General features: G+C 41.9%; 1 protein-coding gene across 2 annotated transcripts; it reads right to left on the bottom strand.

The window, feature by feature from the left end:
* Positions 1 to 5,306: 5,306 nt before the first annotated feature.
* CUNH6orf203 (chromosome unknown C6orf203 homolog) lies at positions 5,307 to 18,279 on the bottom strand. Of its 2 annotated transcripts, none has more exons than XM_006926046.3 (4): positions 17,916 to 18,279; positions 10,881 to 11,362; positions 8,923 to 8,995; positions 5,307 to 5,827 (listed from the first exon to the last, which is right to left on the bottom strand). In XM_006926046.3, the coding sequence occupies exons 2-4, from the start codon at positions 11,348 to 11,350 to the stop codon at positions 5,648 to 5,650; spliced, it is 723 nt and encodes a 240-aa protein (XP_006926108.1). In that variant the 5' UTR covers positions 11,351 to 11,362; positions 17,916 to 18,279; the 3' UTR covers positions 5,307 to 5,647. The 2 variants fall into 2 exon arrangements, with proteins under 2 accessions (XP_006926108.1, XP_015455526.1); XM_015600040.2 differs by having other exon boundaries at positions 18,219 to 18,269.
* Positions 18,280 to 19,277: the final 998 nt, after the last annotated feature.

Raw genomic sequence — 19,277 nt, 5'->3', positions numbered from 1 at the left:
AATATACAAAGATTTAGATCCCAATGTGATGTCCTTTCACCCACATCCTCAGCCCGTTTGTCTGATCTTAGATATGGGTATACTGGTTTTAAAATTGCCCTGGGTGAAAAAAATTGTGGCAATAGTGGACAGACATGTTCTGGTAATAGTAAAATTTTTTAGATTGTGCAAGTAACTGCCCTGGATCGCATTCCCGAGGAGCAGAGCCTGAAACGGGGGTTCTTGTGCAATTGATTGAGGGCATGTTGTCAGGAGGAGCGTGAGGAAAGCAGGATGGGGCCAGGGAGGGCCAAAAGCAAGAATGTGGTCTGCACTGCATTCTGGCTTCATTCCCATCCGCTGAGAACTAGAATATGAATTGTTTGGCGAAATGAGTCCCAGTTGAGGCAAAGGGGTAGGTTGATCATGGTCTAAGGTCTTGCCCAGGGGAAGGGGATAACTCGCCTGGCAGGACAGCTCCCTTTGGCCAGGGTAAGTGCTCCAGAAGGGCCTCTGTGTGAGTAGCTGGCCCTCAACAGCCGGGAGATAGGTGCACTGGTAACAGGGACCTGGGTGGGACTCCATCAGCATCTACCAGAGGGCAAGTTAAACCAGATTGCTAGTCCCCATCCCCCAGAGGTTCCGATTCAGTAGGTCTGGGGTGAGGCTTCAAAATTTGCATTCCTAGTGATGCTGATGTTGGGGGCTGCACTCTGAGAAGCACTAACTTGTGAAGTACAGTAACTTCACGAAATACACTGCGAATATCTGTATATACAGAAACTGAAGGCTTAATGCTTTCCTGATTATTAGAAACATCTGAGCTGAAATAAGTGGTTTCCTGTTATGTTCAAATAAAACTACTTCTTACCAGTGGTGAACTAAATCTTAGCTTTTAGGTCAGTAGGAAGAGGCAGATTTACATATGCTTCAGCATCAGGGATTAGGGGCACTGGCCAAATGTGATGGCTTTTGCCAGAACATTTCTGTATGGCTAAGCATGTCTGTTGATTTTATTATAAGGAGTAAGAATTCCCTTGTTCTTCTAAATAGAGTTTGTAATCCAGATGGTGAACTATATCCCTGACAGCGGTTTAAAACATGTAATGCCACAGCCTCTCCTTCCAGAAGCTCCTGCAGTGACAGCTGTGTATTCAGAAATCATGGTGGGTCCCTAAATTACAGAGAGTTCTGTTTTTCATAAGAGCTTCCATTTTCTGAGCACCTGTAATGAGTCGGGAATGTGCTAGGGACCTGACAAGTGTTATTTAACCCTCACAGAAACCCTGTGGAGTAGATATTTTTATCTCCCATTTTACAGAAGAGGATGCTTCCAGAAGTTACATAACTTGTCAAGGTCATACCACCTCTAGTAATGGCCAACCTGACTCCAAAGTTTGTGCCATTGATTTCCATGCTGCTACTTATGCAGTTGTGCGTATTAAATTCCTCTACCTAGTGGTCCCCTGCCCTTTAACTTAGGGTTTTGCTGACTGTCCACGGTCTCTGAGCTTCTGGGTCCATCCAAGTGAGAATGTTTGACTCAGGAAACGTTTCAGTGCCATAGGAAATATAACAAAGAATGCAATAGGAATCATCTCTGCCTCTAGGAAATTCAGCAGAAACATTTGTAACACTTGCTATCTCTTGGGCACTGTTGATTCTAACAAGTCTCAATCTTATTTGTTGGCAGTTAGTCTGAGCTTGGAGAGAAGGTTCTGATTTGGTAAACAGCACAAAACCTGACCTCTCTTACCTGAAACTGATTTTCCAGATGCATGTAGGTATAAGCAGACTGAGAACCTTGGCTCCTCCCCATAGTGCAGACAGCCAAAGCCACCCCAGAGGTAGCAGGGCTGGGCTCTCGCCTGAGGCACAGCTGCAGGACTGCATATTTCCTGACTCCCCTGTTTCTCACAGACTGACACAGTTGCTAAGTATGCTCTGAATGCTGGCTGCAGAACTCAATAGCTCTGGTCTTTCTGGGGTTGTTTCTGCTATTTCTGACACAAGGGATTAAATCTCAGCATAGGCAGATGCCAGCTATGAGGAGGCATATACTTCAGCATGTTTGGCCCATAGTGATGGGTGCCTTCTCTTCAGGTTACTAATACTGTTGCTTAGATCCAGAGTTGGCTTTCAATTTAGCCTCATTTTTTTTTTTTTTTTTCTGTCTCAGAATCAAGGGTTAAGGGATATACCCTACAATCCTAAAGAAAATTCTCCACACATTTTGTGGGGAAGTATCTAATAGTATCTAACCCCTCTGAGTGGGGCTCTAGAAATGGGTATCACCAGTCCAGACCTCTAAACAGAAATTGCCTATTTTAGACACTTGCTCTTCCACCCTGACTGCAGTCGTTGGGGCTTCACTTGTCTGCCTTGGGGGAGGTCCCTCCAACTTTTAAAGTCCCGGGATGGAAAGCCCACTGGGTGCAGCTGACACCTCTACCAAGGAATTGAAGTACACTACGAGTGATCCATGTCTGCAGGACTTTGCAAAATTTAAACTGTCACTATCCTGTTTTTAATATACCTGGTCTGTTAACCAATAATGACGACCAAAAAAACTTTTACAAAGCCCAGCAAGCTCATCTTTGAGAGGAACGGGAGAGTGGCAGTCTCAGAAGGCTGTATCTGATTTCAGAGCCTTCAGAGAAATTCCAAGCAATATATTGGGTAATAGCAGCTACCAAAAGGCAGAAGTGGGAGCTTGCATGTGTAGGAAAGGAGAACTTATAAAGTGTGTATGTTACAAGAAACTACACCTCTTTACACCTATGTTAGACTGGCAAAAGTCAGAAAGCTGGATTGTGCCCAGGGCTAGGTGAGGCTATGGGTCTACGGCAGCTTTGTATGTTAGTGGGAGGGCAGCCTGGTGCAGCCATTGCAGAGAGTAAGCAAGCACTATGTTATCTGTGGTGAGGGGAGCTGGTGGAGTCTGGGAAAATGTCACTGGGAGAGTGGATAGGCAAAATGTGGCAGATGCACATTGAGATTTATTATGCAGCAGAGAAGCCATGGATTAGATGTACCGATAGTGCCATGGATGGGTCTTAAAAACCATCTAAATGCAAAAAGATACAAAATGAAATATATAGTAATGCCATTTATGAAATTTAAATATATGTGCACAGAACAGCAAAACGGTTTACAAAAATGCATACAAAAAGAATGTCTACAAACAAAAAGATACACATTAAACACATTAGAATAGTCGGTTAAAATAAGGGAGGAGGATCTGTAGAAATACATGAGAACAAGAGAGGGAAAAAAATAACTTGGAAGAACTTGGAGGGTGGGTACCGGTGCTAGGGCATTTCCTAATAGAAAAACCTGTGTGCATGCAGTATTAAAAAAATTATTCCTTGTCATCCCATGATAGTAGGCTGTCTCAACCTAACATTTGGGTCAGATAATTCTTTGTTGTGGGTGCTATCTGTGCACTGTAGGATGTTTAGCAGTGTTACTGGGTCTCTACCCACTCAATGCCCATACGACTCCCTTACTTGTAAGGACTAAAAATATCTCCAGACATTGCCAAATGTCCCTGGGCGGCAAAATTACCCCTGGTTGAGAACCACTGCATTAGAAACATCCAAACCTTTATCTTTTCATCATGTTGGTCATATTTTCAATGAGGAAGTCTTGCCAGGATGGCATTACAAAGCAGCTGTCATTTCAGTTGAGTAATGAGTGGGCTATAAATCTTTATGAATTGCTTTAGTTTCTGCTACTGTTCTGTTACTGTTTCATAAATATGTTCCAAGTCCCTTGCACTGTAGATAAACTAGAGAAAGATCAGTTTTTGCCATGTGCTCGGACCAAAACGATTCTCCATCATCAGATGTTTTGTTTGATTTTTAAAAAAAAAAAAAAAACAGAGAAGTCTCTAATGGGTCAAACTCTGCCAAGCAGCTAAGTTAGGTACTAATTACCAATACTGTTTCAAAAAGCCTTTCAAATAGCTCTTCCTGCTCTCTAGCTACCATCAGTTCATCTTGCCTCATACAACACATTTTAACTTCCAAAGACAGGACAAGGTAAAGCAATTAGTATCCTGGTCTCCATAAGGAAGCTGAAGCTCAGAGAGGTTAAGGTCAAATTATGATCAAGGTAATCCAAATCATTAGGGCAAGACTGAGCCTAAAAACCAGGACTTCTGACATTACTAGATCATGCTGCCCCTTACCATCCAAGACTCCTCAGGCTTCCTATTATTTTCCGAAGAGAAGAAAGAGAGAGAGAGAAGACAAGAGGAAAGAAAAGAGAAAGAGGGAGAGGAAGAAAGGGACAGAGGTGAAGGAAATAAGTATGAAAATTCATATAATCTCCTAAATTACAATTCATAACTAATTTATATTGTAATTAAATGTAATTATTTTTACTGTTGACTCAGTAAAGCCCAATTAATAAGTGATAAAATAGAAACCTTTCCTGTTATAGTGCATAGTACATATCATTTCTTCCTGAGAGCTTATTTAAGCTTTTAAATAAAAATTGATTTTCCTTAGTCTTCTGAAATCTGAGCTGGTAAGTGGGCCCAAACATCCCATTGCTTCGGGCTACAGAAGTACCCCTTCACTGTCAGTTAACTTGAATTTTCACGAATTCCTAGAAGGCAAAGAAAAGGAGCCAGAAACAGCCAGTCTTTTTGGCATGACACAGTCTAATAAGTCTATTTGAGCTGATCCTTCCAATGCTAGGAAATAACTCTTAGGAATGTACAAACCAATTTATGTATACAGATGCCCTTTTCTTGGATGATGTATATTTGTGTGTGTCCCTTCTAATACTACTTTTTTTTTTTTTTAAGGCTTTGTCCCTTTTATAATTTCCTTGAGAATTAGAATTGGTCTCTGATTCTTTATTTGCTTCATTGATAAAATCTGTGTATTTTCTTTCACCCGAAAATTAAAATGAGTCACATTTTTTCTGTAAAGGGCCAGATCGTAAATATTTCAGGCTCTGTGGGCCACAGAGTCTGTCATATATTCCTTTCTTTTTTTAAACAACGCTTTAAAAATGTAAAATCCATTCTTGAGTGTCATGCAAAAGACCTCTGGCTGCCTTAGTTTATCAACCCCTACCCTAAACAATCGATTTTAAATGAGCCCTAACTAGCCCATTTGGAATTAGTTGGAAGTTTACTTATCCACACTTGTGAAGACAAACTGAAGAACTGAGGCCAACATGCTGATAATTCAGAAAGGCCAGTGGGGAAAGGGATCTCCTAATGCTTCTTCCCTAAGGCAATAAAGTGTGACTTTGACTTTGCTTAGCTTTGCCTTAAAAAGCCTGAACCAAGGGCAGCTGGCCAACAGGTATAAAAGTGAAATATAAACACTAATAAGGCCAGTTTATTTTACACTACCTCCTGAGGCAGTTAACGTGGAAACAGCAGGCCAGTCACTAACACCTTCTCTAGGCTTAGTTCATTCAGCACACATCTCACTCATGCTCATGAGGTCAAAATAAGCACAAATCAAGGCCAGGAGAGAAATTCCGGCCAATGGTACTATCTCCAAGATATGGATCTTGATTTCCACAAAATGGCTCAGATTCCACAAATGGTAAGAGAACTTTATTTTAACGAAAATGTCTGCTTTTTAAGCTAGCTCCTTCCCCTACCACTAGAAAGTAGCTTTATCACTAAAAAGCAGTCCATTTATTTAAGCATACTCTTTTTAGGCAATTTTAACTTTTTCCACCTCCGTAACACCACTCTGTATTTTTCACTTTCAGTCTTCTCTTCAAAGACTTTTTTCAGGAGAATCCGCATCACCGTCTCTGTTTCTGCTTCTTTATCTTCTCCAATTAAAAGATCCAAGGTATCTCCCTCTTTCACCTGAAAATTAAAAGAAAACTGAGCCTTTATTACATCTTGGGAAATGCATGCCAATGCAAACATGCCTGATTCGAGTTTTCACCAGGTGATCATCACCCAAGGGCAGGTGAGAAAAGGTCCTGACTCCTTTGTAACAGTCACTTATCCCTAGGGCCTCACTCAGAGGTGCCTCAAAGCCCACTGCGCTCAATACCAGCCAGGGTCCTTCCTTCAGACCTAGACAACTGGCAGCTTGTGAACTATCTCTGTCTGATGTGGCTCAAATATTCACCTCTATTGGATGATTTAAGTAAACACCTGAATGGAGGCATTTATTTTGGTAACACGGCAAAAGATAAAGTGGGGCACAGTAATTACTACATGTGCTGAGAAGACAATTTCCAGTGTAAGACTTTTCACTGATTTCATCTAGATGAGCTACATAATTGGGCACTAGGCAGTGGGTTGGAAATTAGTCACTGTGGAACAGTGGTCATCTGTATCTCTTAGAGAAATGGAAGTAAAAAACTGCTTTTCTAGCCCTGGCTAGCCCCAATGATGCCACATCGTCAAGAACAGAGACAGGAAACAGAGACCAAAGGGATCATTGCCCGAGGGGAGGTGATTCGGGGGATGGGTGAAAAGGTGTAGTCAATAATATTGTGATAAGTTTCCATGGTGACAGTTGATTACTAGAATTAGTTGGGTGATCACATTGTAAGGTATAAAAATGTTGAATCATTACATACCTGAAACTAATATAATACTGTATACCACACTATAGCTAGGCACAAAGACTGCTTCTCCCCCTGAGTCTGAAGGATGGACTGACTTGGGCATCATCTAGGGGGGTTCGTCCTCCTAAAGTTCTGCTGGGTTTAATGAAAAAAAAAAAAAGACCACATGGGTTCAACTGTGTGGACATTTAAAATCAATGTCCAAAAATATAAGGTTTAGGAACCCTGCTTTACCTTTTTTGGTATAACTTTGTTTCATTAAAATTCATTTTTAATAAGTAATATATGAACATGATATAAAATTTATAAAAAAAAGACAGAGAGAAAAGGTAATCCTTCTTGTGTTCCCTTTCACAGATGTGTGATGTCAGCTCCTTAACAGAGGAGCAGGCTAACCTGGACCTGAAGAGCAGATCCCTTCAGCAGCTTCTAGGGCAGAGAACAGGAAAGGAATGTTTCTCCTCCACCCAGCCAATCCCAGGGAGAGGTGACTTTAGGTAGGATTCAATTTCCATACCTGGGCTCCACACACTCTCTGTTCAGTGCACAGTTACCCAGCACCTTCAACACTCTGGGCTCCACCTGGTTTGCAGCTCACAGAAAAGCTTTGCTCAGCTGTAGGGGGCCAGTGTTAGAGCTGCAGCATCAGACAAGCACGACTCTTCAGGGCCAGCAGCCAGGCACAGGCCCCACAGAGCAGACCATGGAAGGGGAGGGGTTCTTTATTCCTGCAAGATGCTGTCCTTCCTAATGCAGGAGACAGCACAGCAGACACAAAGCAAAACTGGCTGGGATTAGGGGCTGTTCCAAATATCTACATTTCAAATCTCCCCTTAGTTGCAGTTACTATGGTTACCAGGCCTCTTAGTAACAAGGCAGCTGAGTGTTAATACTGGCCCTTTCCTTTGCTGACCCTCAGGAGAAATCTGGTAGGCAGCCGAAACAAGAGAACACTCGAGGCAGAATGAAGCAGCAGCAATTAGGCTGTAGTTAACAATATCTCAAAGCAGAGGGAGAAAAATAGACTTGTGGTATTTGTAAATGAGGCCCTGGCACAGAGGTATCTTGCACCAAGAACAGGTCTTGCCTTTGAACACTGCAGCTGGAGAGAAGGGGGCTGGGCTACAGCCATGAAAAAGCAATCAAGGGACGAGAAGTCCCTGGAGTGCCCGATTTCCTGCAGCTCACAGAACAATGACTGATACCCGATGTCTGAACCTGCTGGGTCAGGTGCCATTAGAGGGATCGTGGGCCTTGTGATTTGGCAGCTGAAACAAGCACTGGGGAGTTCTCTCTCCTGTCCCCTTAGCCGCAAGAACTTGTCTGATCCCAGGAGAAAAGACTCTGAAGAAAACCTCAGTGCTCACCCAGGTCCATGGCCAACGGCTCACACCCTCCCGTGTCCCAGAGCAACAGGATACAGCTCAGGTCCTCCAATCCCAGGGGTGTTTTGAAATGAGAGAAGCTAAAATAAAAACCTCCAAAATTGTGTCTAACTTCCCTGCAACATTTGCTTTCTGGACACTAAGAGATTATGTCTGTCAATGCCTCATAGGTCTATGTCTTCCACACTTTTCAAAGGGTGTCTGTCCTAACACTTTTATGTTTTATTAACTTTTACTATCATTACTGTTTTTTCCAATTATGAAAGTGATACAGACTCATGAAAAATTCAGAAAATAAAAAGCATGAAGAAAATATCCATAATGTCCTACTCAAAAATAAATACTAGAAATATTAATATTTTAATTCTAGATGTATTTATGTAATTTATTTTTACAAAAACATATATTTAACATACTTTTTAGATATATGATTCACTGTAACAACACTGGATACTGGAAATACATTTTCTTATAATGCTTAAAAGTGACTTCTTTTCTTAACAGTCATATTGATATGGCACTGTCAGAAAACATGGAACCTCTTTTTTGATAGCTGTCATGCGCACAGAACAGTGTATCCAGCAGGTGTCGGGGGGGAGGGGTGTACTGCTGAACTGACAAAATCACACATTTGCTCAGGCAACAGTAGGCCAAAGAAATCTCTACATGGATAAAATGTTTATTTTTTAGCCTAATTTTTATTACTTCATGGGGGCTAACATTAATAACTTGGAAGTTTAATTAGTAGATTTAATTTCCAGTTCCGATAGTAGCTTGTCTTAAAATTTTTTTAAAAAGGGGAAGCTTCATTTCAAAGTCATAATGGCGGCAAAAGAGCAAGTGGTTTGTGTGACTGAAGCTGGCTGGTAATTCTCACTAGCGTGACCAGGCCCTAGGGAGACCTCAGAGAGGGTAAGAAAGACAAAAGGACAACCCAAGTAAGAAGCCCAAGGAGAAATTGGGGGGAAAATATCTGGATATCTTAATATCTCACCGTTCTGCTTTTCTTCCATAATTTTTCCCCATTCAGCCTGAGTTCACCTTTATAGAACGCATCTTCCACTTTGCTTTAAAGAAAAAAAAGTCAAAGTGCTTTAAAATAAGAAATATATTCAAAACAATTATACAAGTGTGAGAAAAACATCTGCAATTAGAACTTACTCTGACAGTGACCAACCTCCACATAAAAACTCCATTCTGGGTGCTAGGAAAGTGATAGTCAATTGCTTCCATATATATCTAAAAGAAGGAGACCTGAATAGATGCTGACCTGCTGCAAATATTTGCTGGTACTATCTGGCAGGTAATCAGTCCTCTGATAGGGCTTTTCCAGAAGGCTCAGGATGTGCATCTGCCCATTCAGGACAGGGCCCAGGGACCTTCACTTGTCTCCTTGTGCAGCAACTGTCTGCTAGGTGGTAGCTCCTGTGATTCACGACAGACTGGGGGGTGGGCACTCCTTTCCCCTCATACACCTGCTCTGAGAGAAAAGCCAGGCACCACACATATGGTTAGGCCATTAAGAAATCCTCTACTAGTCTGCACCGAGGTTGGAGAAACTCCAATCCAGAGGCTGCTGATCTCTCTGAATTTAATCACTGGGGCAACTAGACCAGGGGAAGATGTGGACAAAAATCAGTGCCCTTTCCTCTTGAGGCTCTGACTCCAGGTGACTGACATCTGGGGTCTGCTTAGTAACAGCAGCAGCAGCTACTACTATGGGAGAGGAAGGGGCCCCTTTACGAGTTTGCTAGATTTTAGAAGACATTTAACAAATCTAATCAGGGTGCCTGTGGGCTCAGAGTCACCTTTATGAGTCTTTAAGCTTCAAAGATTAAAAAATTAAACTATGTCATTAAATTAGGTCATAAAGTACAAGTTACACAAGAAAATCTTTCTGAATTTATCATTCATACCATAATTCTTACCTTGCATGCAGTATGCACACAATGATTGCTAAAGGAATGAATGAACAATGAGGGTCACTAATTGTGTGCAGACTGCATGCAGGCAGTCACTTGACTTCTTTGGGAATCAGTTTTCTTGTCTACAGAATGAAATAATTGAAACAGGTTTTGTATAAGACCCTTTCAGATAATTAGTCTAGCAGAGAGAGAATGAGAATATTAAAGAAATCTTGAAAGTTACACTTAATATCTCATATATGAACACGCATAGTATTTTTATCATAACATATGATGAGTACCTACTATGTGCTAGGCACCGCTATAAATGCTTTAGATACATGGAGAAATACTCATTTAATCTTATCAACTACCTTCTAGAGTAGGTTCTATTATCCCCATTTAACAGATAAGGAAACTGAAGCCCAGAGAATTTAAGTAACTTGCCCAAGGTCATACACAGAACCAAGACTGAAACCCCAGTAGTGTGGCTGCAGAGCCTACATTCTCAGCCATCCTGTTATATTGCTTCCATTGATTCTAAGAGGTATCTTTTCACACTGTGGCATTTGTGAAACCCGGTGTGTTTTATGTTTGCCACACACATCTAACATGGTGATTCCTTTTTCCCTCAAAGCTATTATTAGATCAATAGTTTACCTTACAGTCTTACTTTTGAGTTTTAGAATCAAGAAAATATGGCCCATAAGGTTCAAGATTTCTTTAATATTCTCATTCTCTCTCTGCTAGACTAATTATATAAGACTAGTTACCCTCATCGTTCATTCATTCCTTTAGCAATCATTGTGTGCAGACTGCATGCAGGCAGTCACTTGACTTCTCTGGGAATCAGTTTTCTTGTCTACAGAATGAAATAATTGAAACAGGTTTTGTATAAGACCCTTTCATATCTATGGTTATGGATATCTATGGATATAGATATTATGGTTACTCTTCACCATAATATGGGCCGAGTGACTGACAATACTAAATTAAATGATGAATAAGAAGACATGTGATTTTGTAATAAAATGCACACTGTACTTACTTTCTTCCAACATCTAGGCCAGTCTTCAGGATAACATCATACCGAAAAGACTGCACTACTTTTTCCAGGTCTTTATAGTCTTTGACTACATTAGGGTCATCCTCGAGCTCCTCTTCCTGCTCACTCATCTCATTGTGATCACTCTCTTCATCAGAGTCCTCTTCATCTTTGACTTTCTGCGGAGTCTTTTTAGTGGATTTTTTAGAGCTAATATTACTTTTGAGTCTTACAGAAAAGGGAAAAATATATTCTGGAGATATTAAAAGCCCTGGGAGTCTCAGTGAGAAAATGTTATGGAATAGAGTTTTATAATTTGATGCATTTAACTTGGTACTAGAAAAATGTAAGTATCGATTCCAGGAAGCACAGAGTTTGCGTGAAGGTGTCCCTCGTAGCACTCCCCAGAGTCCAATCCAGGTATCCGGCTTTCGTAAAACACTGGAGAGCAATCTGACACTAGTCATAGCCATGGTGCATATAACCTGAAACACAATAATTGTTTTATTTCACAAGTGCAGTGTCCTGGCATTCTTACAACATAAACCATACACACCATGAATACTTTATACCTACTACTGTACTTAAGCTCCCCTACAAAAGGCCATATTGGTCTGCATTCTGCATGTACCAAGGGCCATGCACTGTACCATAGTGAACTTCAGGCTGTAATTAACGTGCTTACCTCATAGGGTGGTCATAAGGGTGGAACTAGATACTAATATGTGTGAAAACACTGGTTCTCCTCTTTCTAACCCCCAAATTAGCTTGGATACTGACTGCCACTGAAATATACTAAAAATACTTTGCAAGGATTTGTTTTTTTTAAAAAAAAAATCTCATGGAGAGAAAGACTATTTACTGACATGTTATCTCTCTACAATATTGATTTTGCCAATGAAGGAAGACCTCAAAACCCAGAGTCAATCTCTAAACTTTATTTCAGCCTCCAACCCCAGCAAATCAGAGCTAGAAATGAACAAATTGGACAGATATGCATTTTACCCCCTTTTACATCTTCTTCCCACTGTTTAACAGAGGTACTGGCTAGCTAGCAGAAAAGGAAAGGGCCTGGAGACCCACAAACTGGGTAATTGTACTGAGGTGCTGACATGCCAAAGAGCAATGAATTCCTACATTACCTCAAAGGCAGCAGAACCCATCTTATGATGATGGCAGACCTTCCCAAGTACATCAAGTTGATTTTAAGACCATGATTTAGTAATGTGAAAAGGCTTTCCTTTGTGCCAAGGCTATATTTTCAGGCTGATTTGATAACTATTTGCATGATTTTTCCTACTTATTTTCCATTCATCATAAAGCTAACAGCAAATACCTGTAAGCCCTCTCGATAGCACATAGCTAACTACTTCCAAGTTGTATTTGTTAACATTTTGGACCATATTTTTGTTGGCATGAATAAGGCAGTCTACACAGGCTTAATTCTGTATCTCATTGCTCTTAGGACCCCACTGTGAGTCTTAAATGAGAAATAAAGCAGGCTCAATTTAAGGACTGTTTTCAACATAACTGTAATTTGAAATAATTTTTAAATGCTATGAAATCCATAGAGTACTCTAAAATGGTGAATAGAAACTACTTCAAGTACCTTAAAGAGAAATATTATTTGTATAGTCTAATATAATACAGAATCATCATCATTCATAGAAAGAACTTTAAATTTTATATAAGCAGGGATAAAGGAGAAAACAGTTTCAGTAGTTCCCATGGATCACTATAATCAAAAGAAACTTTTTTTAAAGTTACCTAATGGTGGACTACTTTTTATTTTGCCAAGTAAAGGTACTTTTTATCTTTTATTTTACCAAGGATTTTTTTAGTAGTAATATAATTTTTTAAGAGAAAGGAGATTTCAATGATTATACATAAATATATTTTCATGGTAGGAAATTTTTAAAAATATGAAGAAAATTTAAATCACTCATAATCCACTCTGATAACCACTGTTAACATTTTTGGCATCTATTCTTCAGTGTAAAATTTTAAGAAAAATAATTCACTCAAAAGCAGAGCCTCTCATACCTTCCCACCTACCCATAACACACAAGAAAGTTAACCATAGGTGGCCACAGCTCTCTATCATCAGCTTCAAGAATTCTGTGGTAGGCCAAAGTTCTAGATGCACTAGAATTTATCCAGGTAACGTCAGAGTTACGGGCCAAGAGAGCCATGGCTGAAATCACCATCTGCTATTGGGCCTAGATCAGAACAGTTTATGTAAGATGCTCATGTAATGAAGAAGATCAAGACCAGCAATAATGATGATTTACCTATTTTTAGGTCAGTGTTTTTCAAACTACGGGTCATGAGCCATTATTAAAATTTTTACTTTTTAAGAACTAGAACTGAAGAGTATAAAAAATATTATAGTACAACACATGTAGTAAGAGTAAATACTGCTTCATGGAACTTTTGTTACAATTACATACATACATATGAATGTAGACACACACAGCGGGTCATCATGTAAAATGTATTTACTGTGGATCACAATAAAAAAAGTTTAAAAACACTGGTCTGACTTCAGTGAATTATTTTTTGCTATCTGGTATAATGCCAAAGACCATATGTATGCCTTGGAGCTCAGGACCTGGCTGCATGTTCCACCCTAATTAACAATACTCCTGGAGCTGTGTGTGTCTGCAGAGATGATAAGGACAGCCTCTAAAGGATAACTCTGTGCAGGTCCCTCCTTTTACAGATAAGTACAAATGAGACTCTAACAAGTTGCTAAGTCATACGGCTAGTAAGTGATCCAGCCAGGATTCCAATGCCAAGTCTTCTTAACACTCATTGATTACTATGGGTCTGGTATGTAGACACTGGTCTACATATTAACTCATTTATTCCTTTTGACAAGACCATCTCAGTTACAGGGTCACATAGATACTAAGTGGATTGAAACCTAGGCTCGCTGGTTCCTAAGTCAAGGCTCCTTAACATCATGCTAAACTGCCCACCATTCTTCTGACTCCAAGTCTATTGCTCTTTCTGCCACATCAATTGAAATACCAGAGTGGAGAGTTTCAGGAGTAGAGGAGTGGAGGAAGTGTCACTCCTATTTAGAAGAACTCCTAAGAGATATCTGGTGGAGAGAAGTCCTGTTTCAATGTCAGTGATTGGACTCCCACATATCCCAACACCCTCTACCCCAAAGTCCTGCCTTTTTACCATCCTATTGTCTCCTGTGAGAAATGCCTGGATATGACACTACTCTCTGCATACATCACAAATAGTTATATTTACCTACACTAGGAAACATTTACTAGCACGAAATAACTGTTTAAAATTGCATTTACATGTAATTATAATAAACATAACCAAAAGGTCAAGCCAAGCATTACCTCTGTATATATTAGCTACTCCCTCTCTTTCTGATCTGCTTCACTCTCCAGCAAGCAAACATTAGTAAATGCTGGAAGTTTAGATAAAACTTATGAAGATAAAATTGAGAAAACACACTAATTTTTGCTGGAGATGACCATTTGTAGATGTTAGCAGTGGACAGCGAGGGCCACAGGGGTGGGGTCTGAGAACCTAGGTCCTGCCTCAGAGCTTTGAAACTGGGCAGAGGAGTGGGAGTGCCAGACGAGAGGGCTAACCAGGCCCCAACCCCTCTTCAACCAGAGTAGCAGTGTTGGTGAATACTGGGGTTCCTTGTATTTCATTTGAAAAAAAGATTCTACTACTGAAAAAAAAAAGTTTCTGTCCTTTGAGCATGGCCTCCCCTCTTCCAGGCCCACACAAGAGCCACCACGCTCCTCCACCCTTCCTTGCCTACATTCACCATGCCCCTTTCCAAACTCATGTTGTACCAGTGCTGTGTATCTTCTGTACTATTCTTACCTTTCAAACTCTATGGCTAGTGACAAGGCAGGAATTCTGCCTGATCCTTACTCCCATCCCCAATCTGCTCAGCACATACAAAAACCAGTGAATACTTGCAGATTCATTTTCAATGAATGAGCATCCTACCTATTACTACATCCACCTTCACTTTCACTCATTTGCCTGCATATCCCAAGTGGCCAGCTAGGTCTAGGTATAAAACACAGTCCTTGTCCTCAAAGAATTGCCATTTAGGTGGGATGTGGGCAAGTAAACTGGCTGTCAGAGAATGTAAGTGAAAGTTGAGGTCCAGTGGAGGCTGGATCCTGCATAACCTGGAGCCCAGAGCAGGGATGCTTGAGGTGAGTTCTGATGGCAAAGGTGGTCTGCAACTGAGCTTTGGGGTAACAGCAAGTTACAACAGTTAACTTTTTGCTTTCTAATGAACCATTTCCATCAGCATGCTGTTACTTCTCATTCGAAAGCCAACCAACCAAAAAACCTTCTCTTAACCCCAGCCTCTACCTTTCTTGCTCCTCTTTACAACAAAATTCCTTAAGAATTGTCTATACACTCACTGCCTCTGTTTCTAAATCCAAAAGGTCACTCATTAGTCTCCATCTTATTTGACTTCTCAGCAGCTTTTGAAACAGCTAATCACTGTCCTCTTTCCACCTGGCTTCCAGAACACCTCACTCTTGGTTTACCTATAGCATCCACTGCTGCTTCTCAAGACTCCTTTGCGGCTTCCTTCTCTTCTCCCTGACATCTTAATGTTAGAGGACACCAGCTCAGACTCTGATCCTCTTCTCTTCTACATTCGTTTCATCCAGCTCAATCTTTCAGTTTTGACAAAAGCGTATCAAAACAATGTACATTTTTATGGCTTTAAATACAATCTGTATGCCAACTACTCCCTAATCTGTATCTCCATTCCAGACCTTTCTTCCAAATTTCAGACTTATGTATCTGTGCAGAAAAGGCTTCATATAGCAGGCCCTAGACTGTTATTCTTAGAAAGGCCTACTTGCAAGATGGCCCTTGGCTGGTGTCTGGAAACTTGGATTTCATGGTTCTCACCATTCCTAAAACTGATAAGAGTGGCTCACTGTGCCTAAACTGTTTGTACAATTTCATTTATGCTGAACACCTGCTTTCCTTTTGAGAGTATGGAATTTTGGTACAAATTCGGTAGAGGAGGCCTATGTGACTAAATCCCAGTAAAAACCCTGGGCCCCGAGTTTCTAATGAGCTTTCCTGATAGGCATTGCACATATGCGTCACAATTTGTTGGAGAAATTAAGCATGTCCTGTGTAATTCCACTGGCAGAAGAGGACTCTTGGTTTGGAAGACTGCTCATGATTTCCTCCAGACTTTGTCCCATGCATCTACTCCCCTGCTGATGGTGCTTCGTATCCTTTTGCTGTATTAGATCATAGCCGTAACCCATAGCTGAGTACTGTTGAGTCTTCCTAGTGAATCAATGAACCTGAGAGTGGCCTTGAGGACCCGATGCAATATCCAACTGCCTATTAGATATCTCCATTTGAGTACATAACAGGAACCTCAAAAACTGGTCCAAAAACAAACTTCTGGTATATCCCCGGTCCCAAACCTGTTTTATCTGCAGCCTTCTCCTCCTCAGTTGATGGTAACTCTACCCTTCTAGTTGTTGAGAACAAAAGCTTCCAGTCATTCTTGACTCTGCCCTTTCCCTCATTACCCATATGCATTATGTCAGAAAATCATGTTGGCTTATCTTCAAAGCATGTCCAGTATCCCACCACTTCCACTGTTACTAGATTCAGGCCACCATCGTCTACCACCAGGGTTACTATGAAGGCTCTGTTAGAGGGCTCTCCATAGAATGGTCAGAGTGATTCTTGTAAAAAGTAATTTATACCATGTTGCTCCTTTCCTCAAAACCCTACAAAAGCACTGAGAAATGCGAAATCCCTACCGTGGCCTATAGGCTCTCTGTGGTCCGACCCCTCTACTTCCTCTCTGACCTCATCTCCTGCCTCTCTAACCCTCTGAGCGCTCACTCAGCTCCTTCCTTGATGGCCTTCCTCATACACAGCAGGCACATTTCTGGGTAGAGTCTTGTGTATCAGCTGCACCTAGAACGCTCTTACCCCAAATATCTGCACAGGTAATTCATCTTCACTTCAGAGATCTACTCATTCCAACTCTATTTAATAGGCATCTTGTCCTCCCAATATCCCCTTACTCTGCTTTACTTTCTTCCCCTACAGCAGGGGTCCCCAACTCCTGGGCTGAGGGCAGGGACTGGTCCGTGGCCAGTTAGGATAGGAACCTGGGCCACACAGCAGGAGGTGAGCAGCGGACAGGTGAGTGAGGAAAGCTTCAACTGTATTTGCAGCCGGTACCCAGAGCTAGCATCACCAGCATCGCTGCCTTAGCTCCATCGTAAATTATCAGGCATTAGCTTCTCATAGGGGCAGCGGTCCCTGGCGCCAAAGGCTGGGGACCGCTGACCTATACAGCATTTATTATTTGCTATCATATAATTTACTAATGGGTTCTTTTTTTTTTGGTCTGTCTTCCCTACTAGAACATAAACTCCGCTAGGGTAGGGACCTTCACCTGTATTTTTTTCCTCTGCTGAATCCAAGTGCCCAGAATAGTGCCCAGCACACGGTAAGTGCTTAATTACCATAGAATTAAAGATCAGAACTGGAGCATTAGAATGACCCAGAAAAAACAAAGACAGGGTTGGACTGATGAGCAAGAAGCTTGATTTCCAAGGGCCTTGCATATTAAAGTTTGGACTTCACCCAGAGGGCATGGGAGTCACAGAAAGATCTCAAGTAGGAAAGCGACCCTCTAGGTGTGCATTTTAGAAGTTCCTTGGCGACAATGTGGACGTGAGCGGTAGGATGACTGCTGCAGGAAGCCTGACGGCGGTTTCGGGTAAGATCTTCAGAAGAGATATAAAATCTGTGAACTAACCGAAGGCTGTAAGGCAACGCTGTCCGTGACCTGCGGAAATCAGTCCACGTTCCTGAGCCTGTTCACTGCTCCATAAGGAGAATCTGATCTAAGCAACTGCAGGTCTACTGCAACTATAAAAATCCTCCCTTCTCCTGGTGACCTCAGGGGCGGAGTGAGTGCTGAGACGGGGTCGGGTTCCCCTCGCTCCCTCCCCACCCCTGCGGGGTGCGCACCTTCCCGGTCCTCAAGGTCAAGGGAAACTGGACACCTGCGTCCTCGAGCTCCCAGGTGCCGGGCTCAGGGGCGGACAGCCTCAGCCGGCCACGTTCTCCAGGCCCCGACAGTCCCCGGGTACTGGAGACGTCCGGAGACTGGCCTTGCCCGGGCAGGGCGCGAAGAACTCACGCGGAGGCCTGGCAAAGGCTCAGGAGGGGCAGAGGCGCTTGCCACACCCCTATCGCTTAAGTGCGCGCGGTGAAGCAATAGAGAGGGGGCACGAGTCCGGGGCGCGGCACGCCCGGTAGGGGCACAGTTACCTGTACGTCAGTGCCGCTCCTCCCCCCTCCCTCCCAGCAGCCGCGCTGACCTCCGGCCTCCAGGCCCCGCCCTACTCATGTCCCGCCTTTTCCGTCGGCGCCGGCGCGGCGAGAGAGGGCCGGGCCGGGCGCACGCGCGTGGCGGCAGCGACGCAGCGACCCCTGCTGGAAGCCGAGCCTCGGAGGACTGTGCGGGGAGGGCTGGGCATGGGACACCTCAGCCTCTGAGCGGAAGACAACGCAGCCTGGTTCCACGTGGCTGAAGAGAGTTCATGTTACTGCAGTGGGTCTTGGATTCTTTGGGGCCACCAACCCTTTTGAACATCTTTGAGAGTTACAGACGTTGTTTCTAGAAAAATGTACACACGTGCTGGAATTTAATGACAGTAGAAGGGAAATTTCAGAACATCTTTTCAAGAATAAAGTGATAAAAATAGCAACTCAGTTATAATTGTCTAGCATACTGGTCAGGCAGTAGTGATTAGATGGCATAAAACAAAAATGTAAAAAGATGAACCGGAAATTGAAAAACTTCCAAGGGAGAACCTATTTCACGAAGTTTCATGTTTGGTGATACATGTTCCTGGGGATACATCTTCTGTTCAATTAGAAACAGTCATTTTCCCCCTTGTTTTCAGAACATCCTCCCTTTCCTGTCCTGTCCTACACACTTTGATTTTACTGCTTCCTCATTGCCTCATAGAATGGCTACTTCACTGCATTTGTGCAATAAGAAAAAGCAATTACAAATATTTTCAAGTGCTGAAGTAATACAATTTCAAATTTTATATTAATTCAGTTTATACTGTTGTCATTCTATATAGGCGATACACAGTTGCGTTTACTAGTTTAAATCATTTGCAAAAGTTTACAGCTATCTTGTGAAATCTTTCATTAACCGGTTAATCGGTATTATTATAAAATGATGAAATTGTCATATGATTATGGAAGGAGATAAAAGAATACAGTGATATTGGATCATATAGAATCAACTTAGTCGCTGGCCCTTAAGTTAATTTTTAACTTAAGAATGATAATTAGTATAAAAGACTGCTGTGA

Source organism: Pteropus alecto, unplaced genomic scaffold (genome assembly GCF_000325575.1).
Source record: "Pteropus alecto unplaced genomic scaffold, ASM32557v1 scaffold79, whole genome shotgun sequence".
Classification (NCBI taxonomy): domain Eukaryota; kingdom Metazoa; phylum Chordata; class Mammalia; order Chiroptera; family Pteropodidae; genus Pteropus; species Pteropus alecto.
The sequence above is the reverse complement of the archived record's forward strand: the minus strand, read 5'-3'. Positions and strand labels throughout refer to the sequence as shown.